Source organism: Podarcis cretensis, assembly GCF_951804945.1.
Source record: "Podarcis cretensis genome assembly, chromosome: 2".
NCBI classification, from domain to species: domain Eukaryota; kingdom Metazoa; phylum Chordata; class Lepidosauria; order Squamata; family Lacertidae; genus Podarcis; species Podarcis cretensis.
Genome location: NC_137171.1, coordinates 76,406,241 through 76,424,048, shown reverse-complemented (window position 1 = coordinate 76,424,048; position 17,808 = coordinate 76,406,241). Strand labels below are relative to the sequence as shown.

The following is a 17,808-nucleotide window of genomic DNA, read 5'->3' as shown; positions in this document are numbered from 1 at the left end:
GTTTTAAAAAATGAACTCACAGTGACTTATAAACATTGAAAGCAAATATAAAGAGAAAAAACAACAACCTAAAATACAATAATATGCATAAAAGAGCAAATCCAGCTCAACCCCATCCCACTACGAAAGTCCTGTCATGGTTCCATATTTCAAATACTCATTTGATACATGCATAGCATCACATGTTTTAAACTGTGCCTTCCAATTGTACTCACTTTGCATGTTCATCACAAGTGCCATTACAGAAATCCTTTTTAACTTCTGAGAGAGAGGAAAAAAAAAGTTTTTACAACATTATTCCTGCATTGCAGGTAGATGACTCTTGGCACCCCTTCCACTCTACAATTCTATGATTCTATGACTCATCAAGTAATTGAGATCTGTCTAAAAACAATGACAGCAGGACCTTGAACCAGATCAGTCTTTGCAGCGATACTTTTTATGTTGTGATCTCAAGTCAGCAGCTTCTCTGTACTGCATCAGAAGCTGCTTCTGCAATGTGACTATTTGGGTGACAGAAGAAGCAGAGTTGCTACTGTGGAAACAAAGTTAAAAAGCCTTACTGCACGCACACACACACACACACACACACACACACACACACACAAACACACGGCTGCCTGCACACAGATATCAGTAATGGCCTCACTAAATCAGAGTTCTGACTTTTCCCCAAATCCTCCTGTGGTGGAATGCTGAGATACAAGCAGACCCCATTGCAGGGGTAAAAGAAAAGGAAAATAATCTAAGTTATCACAGCAGTAATACCAAGGTTCCTGTTCGGTCTAAACTTGGCTATCCCAAATCTTGGACAATCCATAGTTTTGGGGACCCAAGATTAATTACTGACCCGAGAAGAAGTGCTTGACTGTGTTTCAACAACTGTGCAGCGTTCATATTTGATGCTCCAGCAAATACTTAATTTATGTATTGTATTCATGTTCGGCACCTGTGGCACTCCAGATATACTTTTATGTTTATCCTGTTTATTACGTTTATCCCCCAGAGTATCTCTATGTGTGCATAATCCTATGACTGTCTATCATTCCATTTCTATCACTGCCAGTACGACATTAATTTTTGCTGTTACTCAACCTTACGTAACTGCTTTTTCTTAAATCGGTCTCACTTTTAAGATTTCGTTTTTTAATTCACTGAGTTCAGCAACATCATGACTGCATATCCACAAAGACAGTTGCTTTCATTCACTTACCTATGTCACAGCTAACCCCTTTAAAGCCTGCCGCACAGGTGCAGCTTCCATCCCCCAGCAATCCATCGTTGCATATCCCATGTGCGCAGTTGCATTCTGAGGATAAATATTAAGCTTCTATCAAGGATACATACAGAAGCCCACATTAAGGCATGCTGAGTTTTCCACAAATTCATAATCAGCTGTATGTGACTGTAGCATGTTAAAATAAATGATGACTCATCATGAAATATGAGTACAAAGCAAGCTATATAGAATATAAATACAAATCCTTCATATACAATCTATTTTTTTAAAAAAATATACAAAGTACATACATTTTCAAATGGTTGATTATGAAGTTGTAAAACTGAGTGTGTATTAAAGTTCAACACCAATTTTTTTTATGCCAATAGCCAATCAAGGGACTCCAGCCCACAGCAAATTTGGGATTCTGCTGTCTACAATCTATTGATCTTACTAATTCATCTATTAATCTTACTTTTATTTTTAAATAATTGTATTAATTAGCAAAACTTTTTCATCCACTCCCTCGATTTTATTATTTTTGCATTTCCCCTGCACTTTGCTATGATTCACTTTGAAGATCATTGGTTGAGGTTTTTTAATATACACACATGGAAAAGTTCTAACACCGCAATTTTAGTAGCAAAGGTTTAATCTTTTGATATACCCACTGGATGCTCTCTCAGACAATAGACAAAAGTTAAATGGGACCGCACCTATGAATTTGTTATAGCTAATGACCGCATTGGACCCTAGGAACCAAATGTGGAACAAAACATATGAGTAATTCACAAGGAGTATGTCGAATAACGTTGTAGAATAATATTCCCTCCCTGTCAATATCACAGAAGTTCCACACATCACTCTAGCCATGAATCACCTGATTTACAGTTGGCTCCATATCTTCCTGGCTGACACATTTCACAGGCAGTTCCATGGTAACCTTCATGGCATTGGCACTCGCCATTGCCATCAATGCCATCTTGGCACACTCCGTTTCCAGAACACCAACGGTCTGGTTTTCCCGGGCACATCTCACACATATGGCCATAGTAACCTGAACAGCAGACAGAGACCTCAGGAAAAAAAACAAAAAACAGTCAGACACATTATACTGGAGGAAATGTGAAACATCATGTAGTCCAAATATTATTTTTAAAACTGCTTTTCGGTTGTTAGTTGTTGTTATATTTATTTAGTGCTTGAGATGGTGCCATAATAGCATTACTCCGTGGTCACCAAGCAAGGCTTTGCTAGTGCTTCCTCTTGCTCCCGACGTCAACACCACATTAATTCCAAACAGGAACCTGGCCAAAGGATTGATCCAGCCAATCATACTATTAATTTATGTGTGAACTGTATAACTTTAAAAAATATTGTTTTATTGTATACTGATGTTTTAAATTCTTGTATATTGCTTTTAAAATTTTCTGAATACGGTAATAATGTGACTAATAAATTCTTGTAAATACAATACGCAGCTTAACATCTCTAAAGTGGTGCTGACATTGTGACATGTTTTTATGTAGATAAGAGGATGGAGTTTGTGTTCAGCATGGACAGCAGCATTACGGTCATATCATGGGACAGAGACCTCCCCTTCAAATATTTTGGATGGTATTGGGGGTTGACAGGTCAGGAAATAAAAATTTGATACTGTGCTTACAGAGAAATAAGTCAGCTGGGGATCTGTGGGGAGGGTGCTATAGAACCCAAGGCCAGCTTGTGGGTTTTCCCAAGGCATATGATCAACTAGTAAAAGAACAGAATTCTGGGCTAGATGAGCTCTTACATCCTTCTGGGCAACACAACTTTCTGAGTGATGGCACAAAGGTCTCTGAAGCATCTTTCCATTTTATGATGGAAGTGGTGTTATTTCATCCAAGGGCTCTAAATCATCACTAGCCAACTGCATGGGAAGTAGATCTATAGAATGGGAAGTAGATCTATAGAAGCTGGCTTTCGCAGCTCTCATGCAAACACTTTTGTGCCAGCCATAATGAAATGAGTATGAATTCCATGTGTGGGGCAGGAATAAACAATTCTCTATGTGGTCATCATGCATTTGTATACAATAAAGCTTGCTTACTAAGGAAACTTTGATGCAGGTGAAATGACAGCCAACTGATCTGCGGCCTTGAGACCTTAATACACAGTGAGGAAAACTCCCATTCGCTGGTGCTCCCTGTCGATTATAAAAAAGTCATTACCAATCACATCATAAACAGATATTTATTCCAAGCAGACAACACTCAGCTTTAACCAGCAAATGTATTTAACTCTCATTCAGCTGCCTCAATATAAAAGTATTATTGGCCAAAGGGTTTTGCTCATGCAGAGAATCAAGGGTTAAGTTCGTGTAAAAAGCTTAAAGCAGGGGTTGGCAAGGTTTACCTTGCCTGGGCCGGTTCACTCCAGCGGAGATGTCTCCGTGGACTGGATTGCACGCACGCTTGTGATTTCCGGCATCTGCGTCTGCGCAGACGCGATTTCCAGTGCCACAGAAGCGAGTCCCCACACAGTGCTGCACCGTTTTAGTGCAGTGTGCGGGGACTTGCTGAGCAGGCAGCTTAGTTTGGGGGTGGCATGTGGGCCAGTTAAATGACCCCCGTGGGCCACTTTGGCCCATGGGCCTTAGGTTGCCGACCCCTGGCTTAGAGAAATCCGTTAGGGAGATGACTGGTGCCCATTTCAAATATTGGAGGTAAAGAGGAGGGATTATTTTGACTCTTAAGGCATTTTAAAAAGACAAAAACAAATACTGGATGAACAAAGCAACTTGTTCCAATTATCTGTGTGTGTGTGTCCCCAATTAAGTGCTAGTCAGAGTACACCCATTAAAATTAATGGGCCAAGTTAGTCATATTCATTTCAATGGGTCTACTCTGAGTAGGACTGAATTGGATATAGCCCTATCAATGAAGGTTAGGTGGAAAATGCTGCAAATAGGAACTGGGAGAATTTCAATTCAGTTTGCATTTAAAAACAAACCTTTCAAACTTGAACTTTCTGAAACAATTCAAGAACCGCCACACAGCTATCCTTCATAGTTGACACGCAAAGTTTGTCACACAGTTCTCCAACCAACTAATGTTTACAAAACTACACATATCAGGGGAATGTGTGTATAAAACAGGTACATTTATGAAAGCAGTATACAAAAATACACTGTATAAAGTGAAACTGCTTGTAAAAATGAAAATAAAAATATGCTTATTGGGAGAAATTTGCACTAAATTGTTGAATAATTTTCACAAGGATTGTTTTACAAAAAATTGCTACAGAAATGTGGAGAAATGAATTTACGTTTGGCTAAATTAGAAACTGAGAGGACTGATACTAACATATATTTCCATCCCTAGCAGCAGGGTAAAGGAGTAAGTAAGAAAATACATAAATTCTGTGAGGAAAAATATTCAAAATAAAAATCACGACTTACAGCAAGCACTGATCCGTTTGGGCACCTGATTTTTTTGTCACACTTCGCACATCTTGTCTAGGGTACAGAGGATTTTTTTTAAAAAAGGAGAGAAGTCAGTTTCATGTTCACAGCATGTTAACAATTATCAGTCTCAGCTACAGGGATGCAGAGCATACAAGGTAGAAGATGAAGTATACAGCCAACTAACTGCCATTTCCCAAAAGCTAAGATGGTAGAGTACATTCTTAATGGCTTTGCTGAAATTTTAAAAAATTATGTGAAGCCCCATTATTCCTCCTAATATCCAGTGTTGTGGTCACAGGACTCTTCCATTGTGAAATGTCAATCCCTTCAAATGGCAACTTTTTGTGTGTGACTTTCTAATTTGTTTTAACAACCTATGGATCCCTAGACTATGAGACCTTTGGTAACTGAAATCTAACTCTTCAATTTATATTATAACTACATAATTCTCTGGAATTGGCAATGTGGCAAAACAATACCTCTAAAATAAATAAAAGCAATGGTTTTGGCACTCTTGGGTCTGCTCATTGAGCAGCAATGCCAAGATATAACACCTCTTTTCTTTTCTTTTTTTCAAAATAATATTTATTAAAATTTTCAAGAATTACAAAAAGCAAAAGTAAAAGCAATAACACCATACCAAACAAAAACAAAACAACACATCACAACGAGAAAAGAGAAAAAAAGAACAAAAAACAAAAAAACATTCGCTTATTTCCTTGAGCTCCTCACACCTCCTTTTTTTGTATTCTAATTCGATTATCTATTTCAGCAAATCCTTTCCATCTTTTCCAATTTTTGTTCTGTAATTTATCTCAATATAATGTAACTTTACTTTCCCTCCTTTCACCAATTTTTTTTAACCTTATTTTAACATTAAAACTAAAATACTTGTATATGTTTAACTCCTTATAACATTTCTGCTAAATCCATAAAATATCAATCCACCATTTTTCTATCACTCATTAATTTTGCGATATTTCTATATATAAACTTTAAGTTTTCCAATCTTCTTCCATCAACTCCTCTCCCTGGTTTCGGATTCTTCCAGTCCTTTCCGTCAATTCCATATAGTCCATCAACCTGGAGATCTTATGTCCGAGGCTCTTAACTCTTTTCCAGGTCCCTTCTGCAGATCCTCTTCATATTCTTTAATGCTAGAGAGCAAGTCTCGAGAGAAATCCATCCTAACATTACTTTTATTCCTTCTGGACAGTTCAGCCAAATTTCCATAGTTGAAGCTAGGGTCTATACAGTGTTTCAGGACGTATTTCAAGATTCCTCCAAATCCAAAGGCCCCCAAAACTTCAATCTCCTTCAAATCCAAGTCCATGTCCCAAAAGTCAATTAATCCCTGGATAGAGAGATCTTTCCAACTTTCCTTCTTCAGTCTAAGCCGGGATCCAATCCTCAAAATCTGGCTTTTTCTAGATTCAATCATAAAAGGCCTCAATTTATAGTCCTCAATTTGCTTCTGTAGAACTAAGAATCCCGCTTGTGTTATTTTAGGTTCAAAAACAACGACTTTCTCCTTTTCCTCCACCAATTGTTCTGCCAAGGTAGGTTCCTGTGCCAGGTCCTGAATTATTTCTGTGTTGGTGCTCGCTTTTTGTCCCATATTAGTCACTTTCTGTTCCAAATTATCCATTTTAAAAGTCATGTCATCCATCTTTTTATGAATCTCTTCCAGCAAATAGTTTGTCTTGCATAATGCAGTCAAAATAACTTCTCCTATCAACATTTTGAATGGTCCAAGGTCAATCTCTGGTTCTCAGAATCTTTATCTTGCAGCTGGAGACCTCCCAGTTACACTCCTATAACAATTTCAAAGGCTCCTTCTAGAGGGAAACAGTCTCCACTTGTATCAGTTCTTTCAAGCACAACTCAGGCAATAATCATAGTTTCAATTTTCAGTTACTTTTTCCTCCATTGTAAATGCAGAAGAGGACAATGGAAACAGTATCTTGCTCTTATTTTAGCTAGCTGTCAAATCTGTTCTGTCAATAAACTTTCCCCAAGCGTCATCTGGCAGCCCATTCCCAGGTTCAGAGCTGTGGTAATTTGATTTTCCCCTCACTCCTGCAGGCTTACTAGGTTCAAAATTTCCCCCCTCTTCACCTGCTTCCAAGGGGGGTTTTGTATTTTTAACCAATGGAGATTTAATCCTTTATCAAAAGCTTTCAAAGACTTTAGCTTGTAACGTCTTTGCTTCAGTCTATTTACAAAAGCGGAAGGCGGACTTCCTGTTTATGACCTTCCCGCTTCGGCGCCAAATTAAGGTACTTAAAGATGCAATTTTCCGTTCTACTCACGGGTAGTTGTTTAAAATCCAATTGTCCGCAGGAAAAAGTCAGCGCTCTCCAGCAACAGCAATGCGGCTTCACTCCGTGAAAGAAGCAGTCGATTCAAAGCACCGCGCCGCTCACCCCATGTCACTCCGGATCCCCTAAACAGGGTTTCCCCGCAAGTAGGGGAGGCGCAAAAGGTGCCAGCCGAATCCCAGGTTCACAGGCTTCTTCCGCCTGTGATTTCAGTGGGTCTCCGCCTTCGCCATGGCGGTCAGACCCTGTTTTTCCACGGAGTAAGTTCCTCCCGATCGGAGGAGCTCAGCCATTGCCGGAGGCGCCAACCCGGAAGTCAATATAACACCTCATTTCATGAAGATTATTGACGAGCAGCCATCAGATATTTAGTTCCCAGACATTAGGGTCTGTGTTTTTGCTGTTCTCCTTTTATATGAATTCATCTGGCAGAAAGAATTGGCTTTAGAAAGATATACCCTCATTCATTCATTCATTTTCTTTGGCAAATTAAGTTGCTTCTCAGTGTGGGTTCCTACAGCTCAAGACCAGGCAAAGCAATGTAGCAGCATGCATTATGATTATTGGGGAAGGGACTTTACAGTTAGTGGTGTCCCCCCATCCCAAATGGGTTAGAAGGTCAAATACCCCCCTCAGATCCACAATTGGAGGCAGTGTGCTTCGACAACCTGCTCCAACTGAATTCAGTCCCACCAGCACTTCAGTGCACCATGCTGCACTTTACTCTCTTCAATATTTGACACACAACTTCTAATTTAAAGGTAACAGGAAGTGAGCTGTAGGGCCGCTGGCTTCTGGTCCCAGTCCACTAAGAGTGATTTTATGGAAAGTGAAAGTGGCACTAGGGGCCATACAGGAGATGCCGAGCATGTCTGATAATGTCTATGGGCTCTTTTGAGTGTCTTGGGGTAACAAGAGGTTTTTTTTAAAAAAAAATGTGAGCACTTCCAGGGACTGCAAACATTGCTCATCAGTACAGAAAGTTGAGAGCACCAACTGAAAGGAATGTGAGCCACTCAGTAAATAGATGTCCAATAAGAGGCGTCAGAAAAGAATTTGCGTCTCCTGATGTAAAAAGCTTGGGTCATATATGTCTATTCAGAAGGGTAAATGAGTATAGCATTGCTGCCTGAATTCCAAGACACTGGAGCTTATGTAAAATATTGTCAGGCAATAATTGTTACAAGTGAAGAAGTGGATGCAGCTGGGGATTTAGGGGCAGAAATTTTTCTGAATACCAGCTGCTAGAAACCACAGGAGGAGAATGCTCTTGTGCTCAGGTCCTGCTTATTGGTTTCCCAGAGGCATTTGGTTGGCCACTGTGAGACCCGCATGCTAGACTAGGTGGGCCATTGGACTGGCCCAGCAGACTGCTCTTATAGGTATAAAACCAAATCGATCATTTTAGCCTTGTCACCGGTATCAAATTTAGCTTTCCATAAACATGCTAAACACAAGGAGTGACTTTAGGCATATTCACGGTGGCATGGCTATGAGAATTCCCTGGAGGATACCTTATCAGGCAAGCATTAAACACGTTCAGTCTTGAAAGGTGCAATATATCAGAGCTCAAAAGGAACAGCCGATTCTCAGTAAAAGAGGACAGCCTGTACAGGCAGTGCGCAGCTTTGCAGCAAATGCCCACCCCCCTCCCAGAGCCCCAAGTGAGCAGATATTCTCAATGAATGACCCAAACCAATTGGCAAAGAAACCTATCATGCCCAATTAATTAGTTCTAAAGTAACCATCAACAAACATGTAAATATAGTACAAAACAAGAAATTACAGGTCTCTAACACTTTACCTTTTGCACTGTTGTGCTGTTGATACTACAACGGTTCTTTTGAACTTGCAGGACTTCAGAAACCCCAATCAACATCCCATTTGTTGTTTCAACAAACTGGCCATTCAGGAGGACTTTGTTTACATATGCCTGCAGTAAGAAAGGATGGCAAGTAATGAAATCTAGGTATGCTCCGGAAAAGCTCAATGGCTCCAACATTAATTTCTAATAGGGCATAGAATGAATAGTTTATCATGTTGTCCTGCCAGCATTATTAAGTCTTAGAAGAAAAAATCATTCCAGAGGCAAAAGTACAATTCAGTAGCCCATGTGATCACACTGCAGGTACAAAGAAGTCAGTCAGCTGCACTGATGAGCAAAGACCAATGTATTAATCACTGGTCTACAATTCTTTCACAAAGGTCACTGAGAAAACTTTAGCAGGTAAACTGTGCTGCTTGTGACCAAGTGGTTTTAAGGATGCAGCCACAATCCACGAGCAACCCCATCATTTGAACATGTGACTGAATTAGTGGATTCCTATAAAACCATACATTGTAGAGTGGAAGCATAATTCACCTCTCATTCTCACCTGAGTAGTGTTTTTGTAAAACATCAGCCAGTATGAGAATCCTAGCATTGATGTTTTGTGAACTCCGCTTTTCAGGTCGGTGGCCAACAGTTTAACTCCAAGAACAACATGGTATTGTACAGTGTCCATGTCCTAGAAACCAAGGTGTACAGGAAACAAAATATTTGGTTATTTTAAATAAATGAACAAAAGCAGAGAGATAACAGCTGGAGATAGGTAAAGATAAGAAGCACATGCCATTGTGGTAATCAGTGATTCTGTTTGATAACCAGGCCTGTATCTAGTAATGAATCTTTCACTGTTGCTTTGCTCCATCAAATATTTTACCTGGGCACCTTTATTACCATTATTTAATTAAAATGTTAATGTAGAGGAATCTACATTCCTCAGCTGAGTCACCCTCTTCACAACCTGAGAAGTAAGTAGTTATTATTCTTATTACATAGGTTGTGGAACACTGGCAGAAACACAGCCCTTTGCCAAATCCATTCTGCGAATTTGGCGGAATTTAAAGCCAGATTCCTTACCAACAATGGAGCATACTGAGGTTCATAGAATACTTGTATACTGAAGGAGAATGCTAAAGCTATTCTCAACCAATAAATAAATGGGCAATGTTTTACAAGTGACTGGTTATTAGTGAGATATTAATTTGGATGATTATTAAAATAACTCTGAAGAATTTCCAGCTTCTGTTTGATGAATTGCATCATTACCTCTATCTTGCTATATAATATATATATATATATATATATATAAATCTTGCCTTAGATGTTTGAATGAGTTAGAGGTGCCTTGCAGGGTACGGAATTTCTAAATGGAAGACAAGTGTTATGCTAACCTGTGTATGAATGGCTTTACATGTGAATTTTTCACCTGCTCTGGAAGTGGAGCCATTTACAATGCATGCAGTAGGAAGTTCATGTGTAAAGAACATGAGATACAATATGCCTTCCATTTAGAAATTTTGCAATGCATGAATCAGCCTTTACTCATTCATTCAAAGCATGACTTCACAAGGTAGTATACAAAATCTGATTCAGTGATGATGTGGCATTACCCCCAAAGAATAAGTACAGAGGCTTGTAAAAATAAGTAAATGCATGCATACATAGATACATAGTTCTTACCAGCTGTGTAATATTAGCATCTTGGCAATACTTCTCAATTGAACTATTTCCTGGGACAAAAATAGTGTATTTTTCAGATGACTCAATCTTTGCAATCAGATGGTATTGCTGAAAGTTTCAGAAGAATACAATTAACAAGCAAATGTGATCAGCAAAGATTATAGAGAAAGCAAAAGAAAACGTGGGGGGAAACCAAACAACTCTGCCAATTATATGTTCAGATACATTTAGGAGAGTTTCAAGGTAAGATGATTTAGAGAAAGAAAGGCATGCTCTCTGTTTTTAATAGGGCCAAACAACACACTGTGCTTATTGTGCAACGTACAAGTAAATCCTAGATTTTCTTTAATTAACTCCAGGCATGGGGTGTCAGTCTTAGTACTGTGGCAAACAATGAGAGGAGGTTTATCCCTTTCCCCATCAGTTTCTGGACAAATTTTGGGGCTGCTGCATGGCTATGGGTTAGAAAAAAATCGCATAGGCACAATGAGTTCTGCATTTCACAACAGTTTTCCACTGTTCCCTTACATAGATAAAGTAGTTAAACTGATGCCCTCCTAAAGTTGTGGACTACAACTCCCATCATCTCTGACCATTGGCAATGCTGATTGGGGCTGCTGGGAGTTGTAGAACATAACATCTGTAGTTCTCCATGTCAGCTCCCCCATTATAAACATTTGTGTTTTGAAGATGAGCAGGGGGAAATGGAAACATTTTTCTAGTGTTTCATCAGATGCCCTTGGCAGTGACAGGATTACAACACTATTAGCCATCACTTTCTGGGTTTATCAAAATGTACTCCCTTCGTTTCCTTTCACTTCCCCCCACCAAGACAATGCAGATTGTTTTAGAACTGGTCTTCCTCCATACACCAACAGAAGACACTTCCTGTATCTAGGCAGACTAGTACAACAATTAATGGGTTCAAAGTATGCGTTTAAATGCAACACAGCTGACATACTCACCTCTAGCAGCTCCTTGAACCTAGTGAAGGAGGGTGTCGCATTAAGTTGCTGCTGCAGACCTGGAGCTCTTGGAGGGATGTCATCCAAGGTGGGCAACAAAACCTGAGCAGAGGAAGACATGAAAACAAAATGAGATTCAGTGGTGTAGGGCAGCACAAATATAGGGAGAGTACAGCTCTGGAAGTTTTTCCACAGCAAAAACTGTAGTATACTTCTCTTTTTTGTGTGCGTGTGGGGCAGGGGACTCCCATTGTTAGATAGGCTAGGCTCAGAGATTCCTAGCTCCAGATCACCCATTTAACTTCATGGCTGATCAGCGATGTGAGATCAGCTGTCCCCAGTCAAAATCAAATGTGTTAATTGCCACACCAGTCTACTGCCACCTCTTTAATAGGTATTATATGCTGGTTGGAAATGTTTGCTAAGTGTGTGGATCAATCTAAGGAGAAATACCAACCTTTAGAAGTCAATAAATAAACTCTGCAGCTTGGTTGCTATCTACCCAGTGATAGATACCCAGTGATAGATAATCTCAGTATCACTATGGCTTTGGGGCTGATGCATTTCTGTTCAGACCTTATAAATCCTTTTAACCAGAAATAGAAAGAAACATGTCCAATGCAATCTGTCAATGTACCTTGTTGATGATATAAATAGTGCTGTTAATAGCAGGGATGTCACCCAAAACAATACTTGCATTCTGAATCGTTATGGCCTGGAAAGCAAGCAGAATCAAACTTCATAAATTTGCATTAGGCTGCCAAGAATTAATGGATAATGCATATTTACACAAAAGTGCTGCATCAGACACACACCTTAAATTGTGTACCATTTGTCTTGGAACACTCTAGTTCTGTTCCACAAAATCTACTCACTACCAGTACTGATGTTCTCTAACCATGGGATTTTATCCTTAGTTTCTGTGGGACCTCCTATCGCCTTTTTAAAAATACACAGAGAACTCTCCCCCCCCCCACACCACAGTCAGTCTCCCAGTCAGTCTCCCAGTAGCAGAGGCTCACTTATTCTGCTTACCAATAACCCAGCTGCATACACACTATACATTTAAAGTACACTGAAAGCACATTATAATCCATGTAATCCTGGGAATTGAACAACATGTCCCACCAGCCTAAACACACTACAATTCCAAGAAAGTAATGTGCTTTCAGTGCATGGTGTGTCTGCAGCCAGAGTCATGAAATATGTCCATATGTAGAACTTTACCAGCAGTCTCAAGCCCACGGTTGGCTACAGTTTAGCCACTCCTCCTCTAGACAGGAGACCTCAGTGTGTGGATTAGCCATACCTTGATGACTTCATCAAACCCTGTCATCAGATATTCTATCTGCTTAAAAGCATGAACAAAGGATGGCCTCACAACCACTACAGTGTGGGATTTGATGGAGCTGTGCCATTGGAAGTGGGTCTCAACTTAAAATGAACTTCATGTGGGGTAGAAAATAGATATAGATATTTCACCCATGTGGGGTTATTAATAATAGACTTGGATGGATCCCTAGATCCAGGGCTTTTTTTCAGCTAGAACTCACCAGAACTCAGTTCTGGCACCTCTCAGGTGGGCACCATTATAAGCTAACAAGGGAGGCATTCATCGTGAGTTCTGATACCTTTTTCTAGAAAAATAGCACTACCTAGATCCAAATACACTATCCAGTTAGGGAGTCCCAGCAGAGTTTAAAAGTCACAAAATGTGTAACCTCGGTAAAATGATAGGAATATAGGCTGTCAGACCTTTTTAATATCTAGTTTAGTCCACTTACAGTACTTCCCCGTTTCTGCCCCCTCATAATGAACAAGCCACAGCGTTTAGTGAGCTTAAATGCTTTACTTACAAACGCCAAAGGTCAAATTCATGTGTTACTCCATGCAGCAGCAAGAAGAACATAGGTAGAAAATTCTTGGGTTACAAAATACAGAAATACTTTTGAGCATGCAGTCTGGGCTTGAAGCAGTCAAGCCCAAAAGTGTTGCCTGGTCGGTTTCACATGGTGGAAGAAAGTGAACAAAGGAAGCTTCATTTCCTTCTTCACTGGAGATGATGGGGTGACCCGAGTCTAGGAATATCGTTCTATGGTCTTAACTGCTTCATGCATTAACTATCCCTATGCTTGCTAATTATATTTGACTGCAATTTCCCACACTTCATAGAACTAAACCTACAGTTTTAACTTTTGATGGTCACCCTCATGACTAACCATGATTTAGACCGCAGGTCTAAATTCAGTACACCCATTCCAGACTTAATTCCAACTGGGCTTTGGCAATGAAGTGGCCACGGTGTCTCTGACTGATGGCCTTTACTGAAAAAGAGAGATAATAGGAGGAGTGTGGCACTTTTACTCCTTACTCTTGCTCAGTCTCTTCCTCATCTAACCCTCATGTAAAATTATCTGAGGGCCAATCCGTAGGGTGTGTTATATAAATACATTAAAAATGTTAAAATTATTTTTTAGAAATCTCTTACCCCACTGCTGTTGTTAATTTTCCACCTGATCCGTGGGCTAAGGGTGGGCAGCTCCTGGCCCACGTATTTCTTGAGTTGCTCAGTTGTGAAAGAACCCAGAAGGAAGTGGCCCCTGCAATTGAGTAAGGAAAGAGCATTCAGAATATTATTTCCTCGCGAGTTAATGGCCAGAAGAAACCTTTCAGTTCAACTAGGTTGCATTTCCCTATATTTCCCAGTTATTTTCTACCAGCAAACAAACTTCACCTCCTGTAAATATTTCAAGAGTTATGTTTGAGGTCTTTTCTTTCCATCTTAATCCAGGACATGAAAGACCAAACTGTCTCCAGTGACTCATATCTCTTTTGCTGATTCTATAATCTATTGTCCAATTTGGAACAGTTTTACTTGCTTTATAATGGTAATGGTTTTATCTGTTTTTATAACTGTATACTGTAGTGTTGTAACCCATCCTTATGGGACGATGCCAAGGGTGCATTAAGAAAGCTTATAAACAAACAAGCAAACAAACAGCTTCTCAGTTGAGAACTGAGAGCGTCCTTAATGGTAAGAGAGGCTCTGGCTATTCTTGTATGAAGAGCACTGTACATTATACAGTAATTGTTTGCTAAATGCAGGGGTCAAGATCCTTTGAACAATGGGCCAAAACTGATCCATCAGGGATCCCAATTTGTTCCACAAGGCTATTTCCCCTAAATCACACTGGCCCGTCAAATTTGTCCCACCAAGGTTGCATATGCTATTCTTTGCAAATATGGTGTGTGTTTTGTTTTGTTTTGTTTAAAGCTGCATGTACACTTTTATTATCACCACCACAGAAATTGTTCAACGTGCCTGCCTACCAAGGTCCGGCTACAGCTGTGCTGCCTGTCTTTGCTTCTTTGATTTTCTGGGCCTCGTGCTGGATGTGCACAGAGAGAGAACAGTGGGTGGGCAGGCACACATACTGCTGCTGAATGCCATAAACTCACTCAACTCACTTATGAAATGTGCACACGCACACACCATTATATACAGTGCCTGGGCAGCAATGAGACAGAAAGCAGGAAAAGGCAGCTACAGTGGTACCTCGGGTTAAGTACTTAATTTGTTCTGGAGGCCTGTTCTTAACCTGAAACTGTTCTTAACCTGAAGCACCACTTTAGCTAATGGGGCCTCCTGCTGCCACCGCGCTACTGGAGCCCGATTTCTGTTCTTAACCTGAAGCACTATTTCTGGGTTAGCGGCGTATGTAACCTGAAGCGTATGTAACCCGAGCTACCACTGTATATACATTTTTTAGCTCTGCCTGGTGATGTCCAAAAAGATCACTTGTGAATCACAGCTCTGATTTTCTCCATTAGCTAAAACCCTGCAAGTTGGGGACTACCACCCAGGCTAGTTCATTTCACAAAAAATGTTGGTTAGGGGCAGAGTTCACATTTTGACTTATATCTTTTCATGTAGAGCACACAGAAACCCACTTTTTTAAAAAAAGAAGCTAAAATTCCTGAGCCCCTGCTGACTTTGATCCCCCACCCCAAATCCAACCCTTTCTACCAGCCTGTGGGAGGCTCCAGTTCTGTAACTCTTGGAGCAATCGTAACTATATTGCAACTCTGTGCCCTTGCCTGCGGTATTTTCTGACCATCTTAGATCAAGAGAATAGTCATATATAGTCACACCAAAACAATTTAGGTAAGTAAGTAAGCCCAAAGGGTCAATGGTACCTGACAAGTAATAATAGCATGTCTGGCTGTAGCCAGAAATCTTTTTCATCTTTGCTCAGGTTTTGGATGGCTTCTTTCACTGGTACCAAAACAGTCAAGTTGGTTCCTTCAGGGATGCTGAAGAGGGATTTCTTTTGTCCAAAGGAAAAAAACACACATTTATTATTGCTTTATTAGCCTCCTTTGCCAATTTGAATGAAAAGATAGGGAAGAGATTATTTACTATCCATATTGCCATCTCCCAACAAATGGATTCAACTTAACCAAGGGTGGACACTTCCCAGAGCCACTAAAACTATCTTTAAATGCAACATCTTTAGCAATTTTAATGAAACTGTGCATATTCCAATAAAAGGTAAAGGGACCCCTGACCATTAGGTCCAGTCGTGGATGACTCTGGGGTTGCAGCTCATCTCGCTCTATTGGCCGAGGGAGCCAGTGTACAGCTTCCGGGTCATGTGGCCAGCATGACTAAGCAGCTTCTGGCGAACCAGAGCAACACACGGAAATGCCGTTTACCTTCCCGCCGGAGCGCTACCTATTTATCTACTTGCACTTTGACGTGCTTTCGAACTGCTAGGTTGGCAGGAGCAGAGACCAAGCAACGGGAGCTGACCCCGTCACCGGGATTCGAACCACCGACCTTCTGATAGGCAAGCCCTAGGCTCTGTGGTTTAGACCAAAGCGCCACCTGCGTCCCGCCTATTCCAGTAAGCAGGTCTCAAAGCGGTAGTAGTATCTTGTCTGACTGACAACATGATCTTCATATTCATCAGCAAAGGAGGGCAAAACTATGAAGCTCTATCCTCTTCTTTATGGAAATCAGTTTTGTAATAGTATAGACAGAAAAGAATGAACACAGGAGGCCAGGGCAGTGCCTATCCATAAGGCTGTCTGAAATATACTCAGAGTCGCAAGGTGATTTCATGCTCTTTATTCAGCTCATAGTGGTGAGGAGGAATGAATGAAAGTCCCCTCAAGGTATCTGCTTTATATACATTATTTACACAATGGGCTGCACATGATTGGCTAATTCCGGAATTCTACTGTAAGCCAATCAGGTTGTGGATTCACTTCTATCTGGAGCATGATTGGGTGTTTCCTGCCAACCAATCATACTGCTGCATTGTTCTAGGACCAATCAGACTGCTGCATTCTGAATCCTATTGTTCTAGGACCAATCAGGCTGCTGCCTTTTGGATCCTATTGTTCTAGGGCCAATCAGACTGCTGCAGTTTGGATCCTATTCAACCCAGTACATAACACCCCTCCCCTCTAAGTTCCAGTCCTGCCCGGGAGGTCGCATTCATAGTCCTCGAGGTACGCCGGCGGCCTACGTGTGCGTTGCGGCCTGGGGTGTTCCCTGGTCCGGGGTTCAGGTTCTGGCTCGTGTTCCAAGGATGCTGGCTGTGATGGGGCTGTTTGGTCTGGCGCAACCGGCTCGCTCAGTCGTGGTTCTGGTTCCGGTGTCCTTTCGGCCTCACGGGTCCTCTCTGTATTTACTGATTCTGCCTCTCCTGCTGGCCCCTGCTGCTCTATGGGCCTCACTGCCCCTCTGTTCCCTTGGGACTCCTCTGCCCTTTCCTCCTCCTGGTTTTCTCCTGGGAATCGTCGCCGTATCTGGTCGCAGTGGCGGCGCCAGCATTGCCCCCCATCCGTTAGCACCTCATACGACACGGGGCCAGTGACCCTGGTGACTGTGGCGGGTACCCATGCTGGGCCTGCCCCAAAATTCTTTGCGTACACTGGGTCCTGAGCCTCGAAGGTCCGGGGGTTCTTGCCTTCCCCCACCACTGCCTCATCCTGAGCTCTATCGGGGTGAAGGCGGTCCAATCTGATTGCAAGGCGCCGACCCATTAGTAGTTCAGCGGGGCTCCGGCCAGTCGTTGAGCTGGGGGTGCTGTGCTGTGCTAGAAGGAATGTGGCAAGGCGGTACTCCCAATCCCCTTGTGTCATACGGCGAAGGGTGTCCTTGGTGGTCCGCACCATGCGTTCTGCTTGGCCATTGGTGGCAGGGTGGAATGGCGCCGAACGGATGTGGCGGATGGCGTTCTGCGTTGTGAAGGTTTGGAATTCTCCTGACGTAAATGCAGTCCCGTTGTCTGAGACGAGAGTGTCAGGGAGCCCGTGGGTTGCAAACAGCCTGCGTAGTACCC

General features: G+C 41.4%; 1 protein-coding gene across 3 annotated transcripts in view; it reads right to left on the bottom strand.

Moving 5' to 3' along the window:
• Window positions 1–17,808, bottom strand: part of STAB1 (stabilin 1) — a 100,121-nt gene that overhangs the window by 33,100 nt on the left and 49,213 nt on the right. For all 3 annotated transcript variants that reach the window (XM_079967206.1, XM_079967205.1, XM_079967207.1), the window contains 12 exons: window positions 15,653–15,783; window positions 13,944–14,055; window positions 12,093–12,170; window positions 11,456–11,557; window positions 10,491–10,598; window positions 9,361–9,492; window positions 8,790–8,918; window positions 4,659–4,715; window positions 3,309–3,404; window positions 2,100–2,295; window positions 1,214–1,309; window positions 216–261 (listed from right to left, as the gene is read on the bottom strand). In XM_079967206.1, coding sequence (XP_079823332.1) covers window positions 216–261; window positions 1,214–1,309; window positions 2,100–2,295; window positions 3,309–3,404; window positions 4,659–4,715; window positions 8,790–8,918; window positions 9,361–9,492; window positions 10,491–10,598; window positions 11,456–11,557; window positions 12,093–12,170; window positions 13,944–14,055; window positions 15,653–15,783 — 1,283 coding nt within the window. The remainder of the gene's footprint in view (window positions 1–215; window positions 262–1,213; window positions 1,310–2,099; window positions 2,296–3,308; window positions 3,405–4,658; window positions 4,716–8,789; window positions 8,919–9,360; window positions 9,493–10,490; window positions 10,599–11,455; window positions 11,558–12,092; window positions 12,171–13,943; window positions 14,056–15,652; window positions 15,784–17,808) is intronic.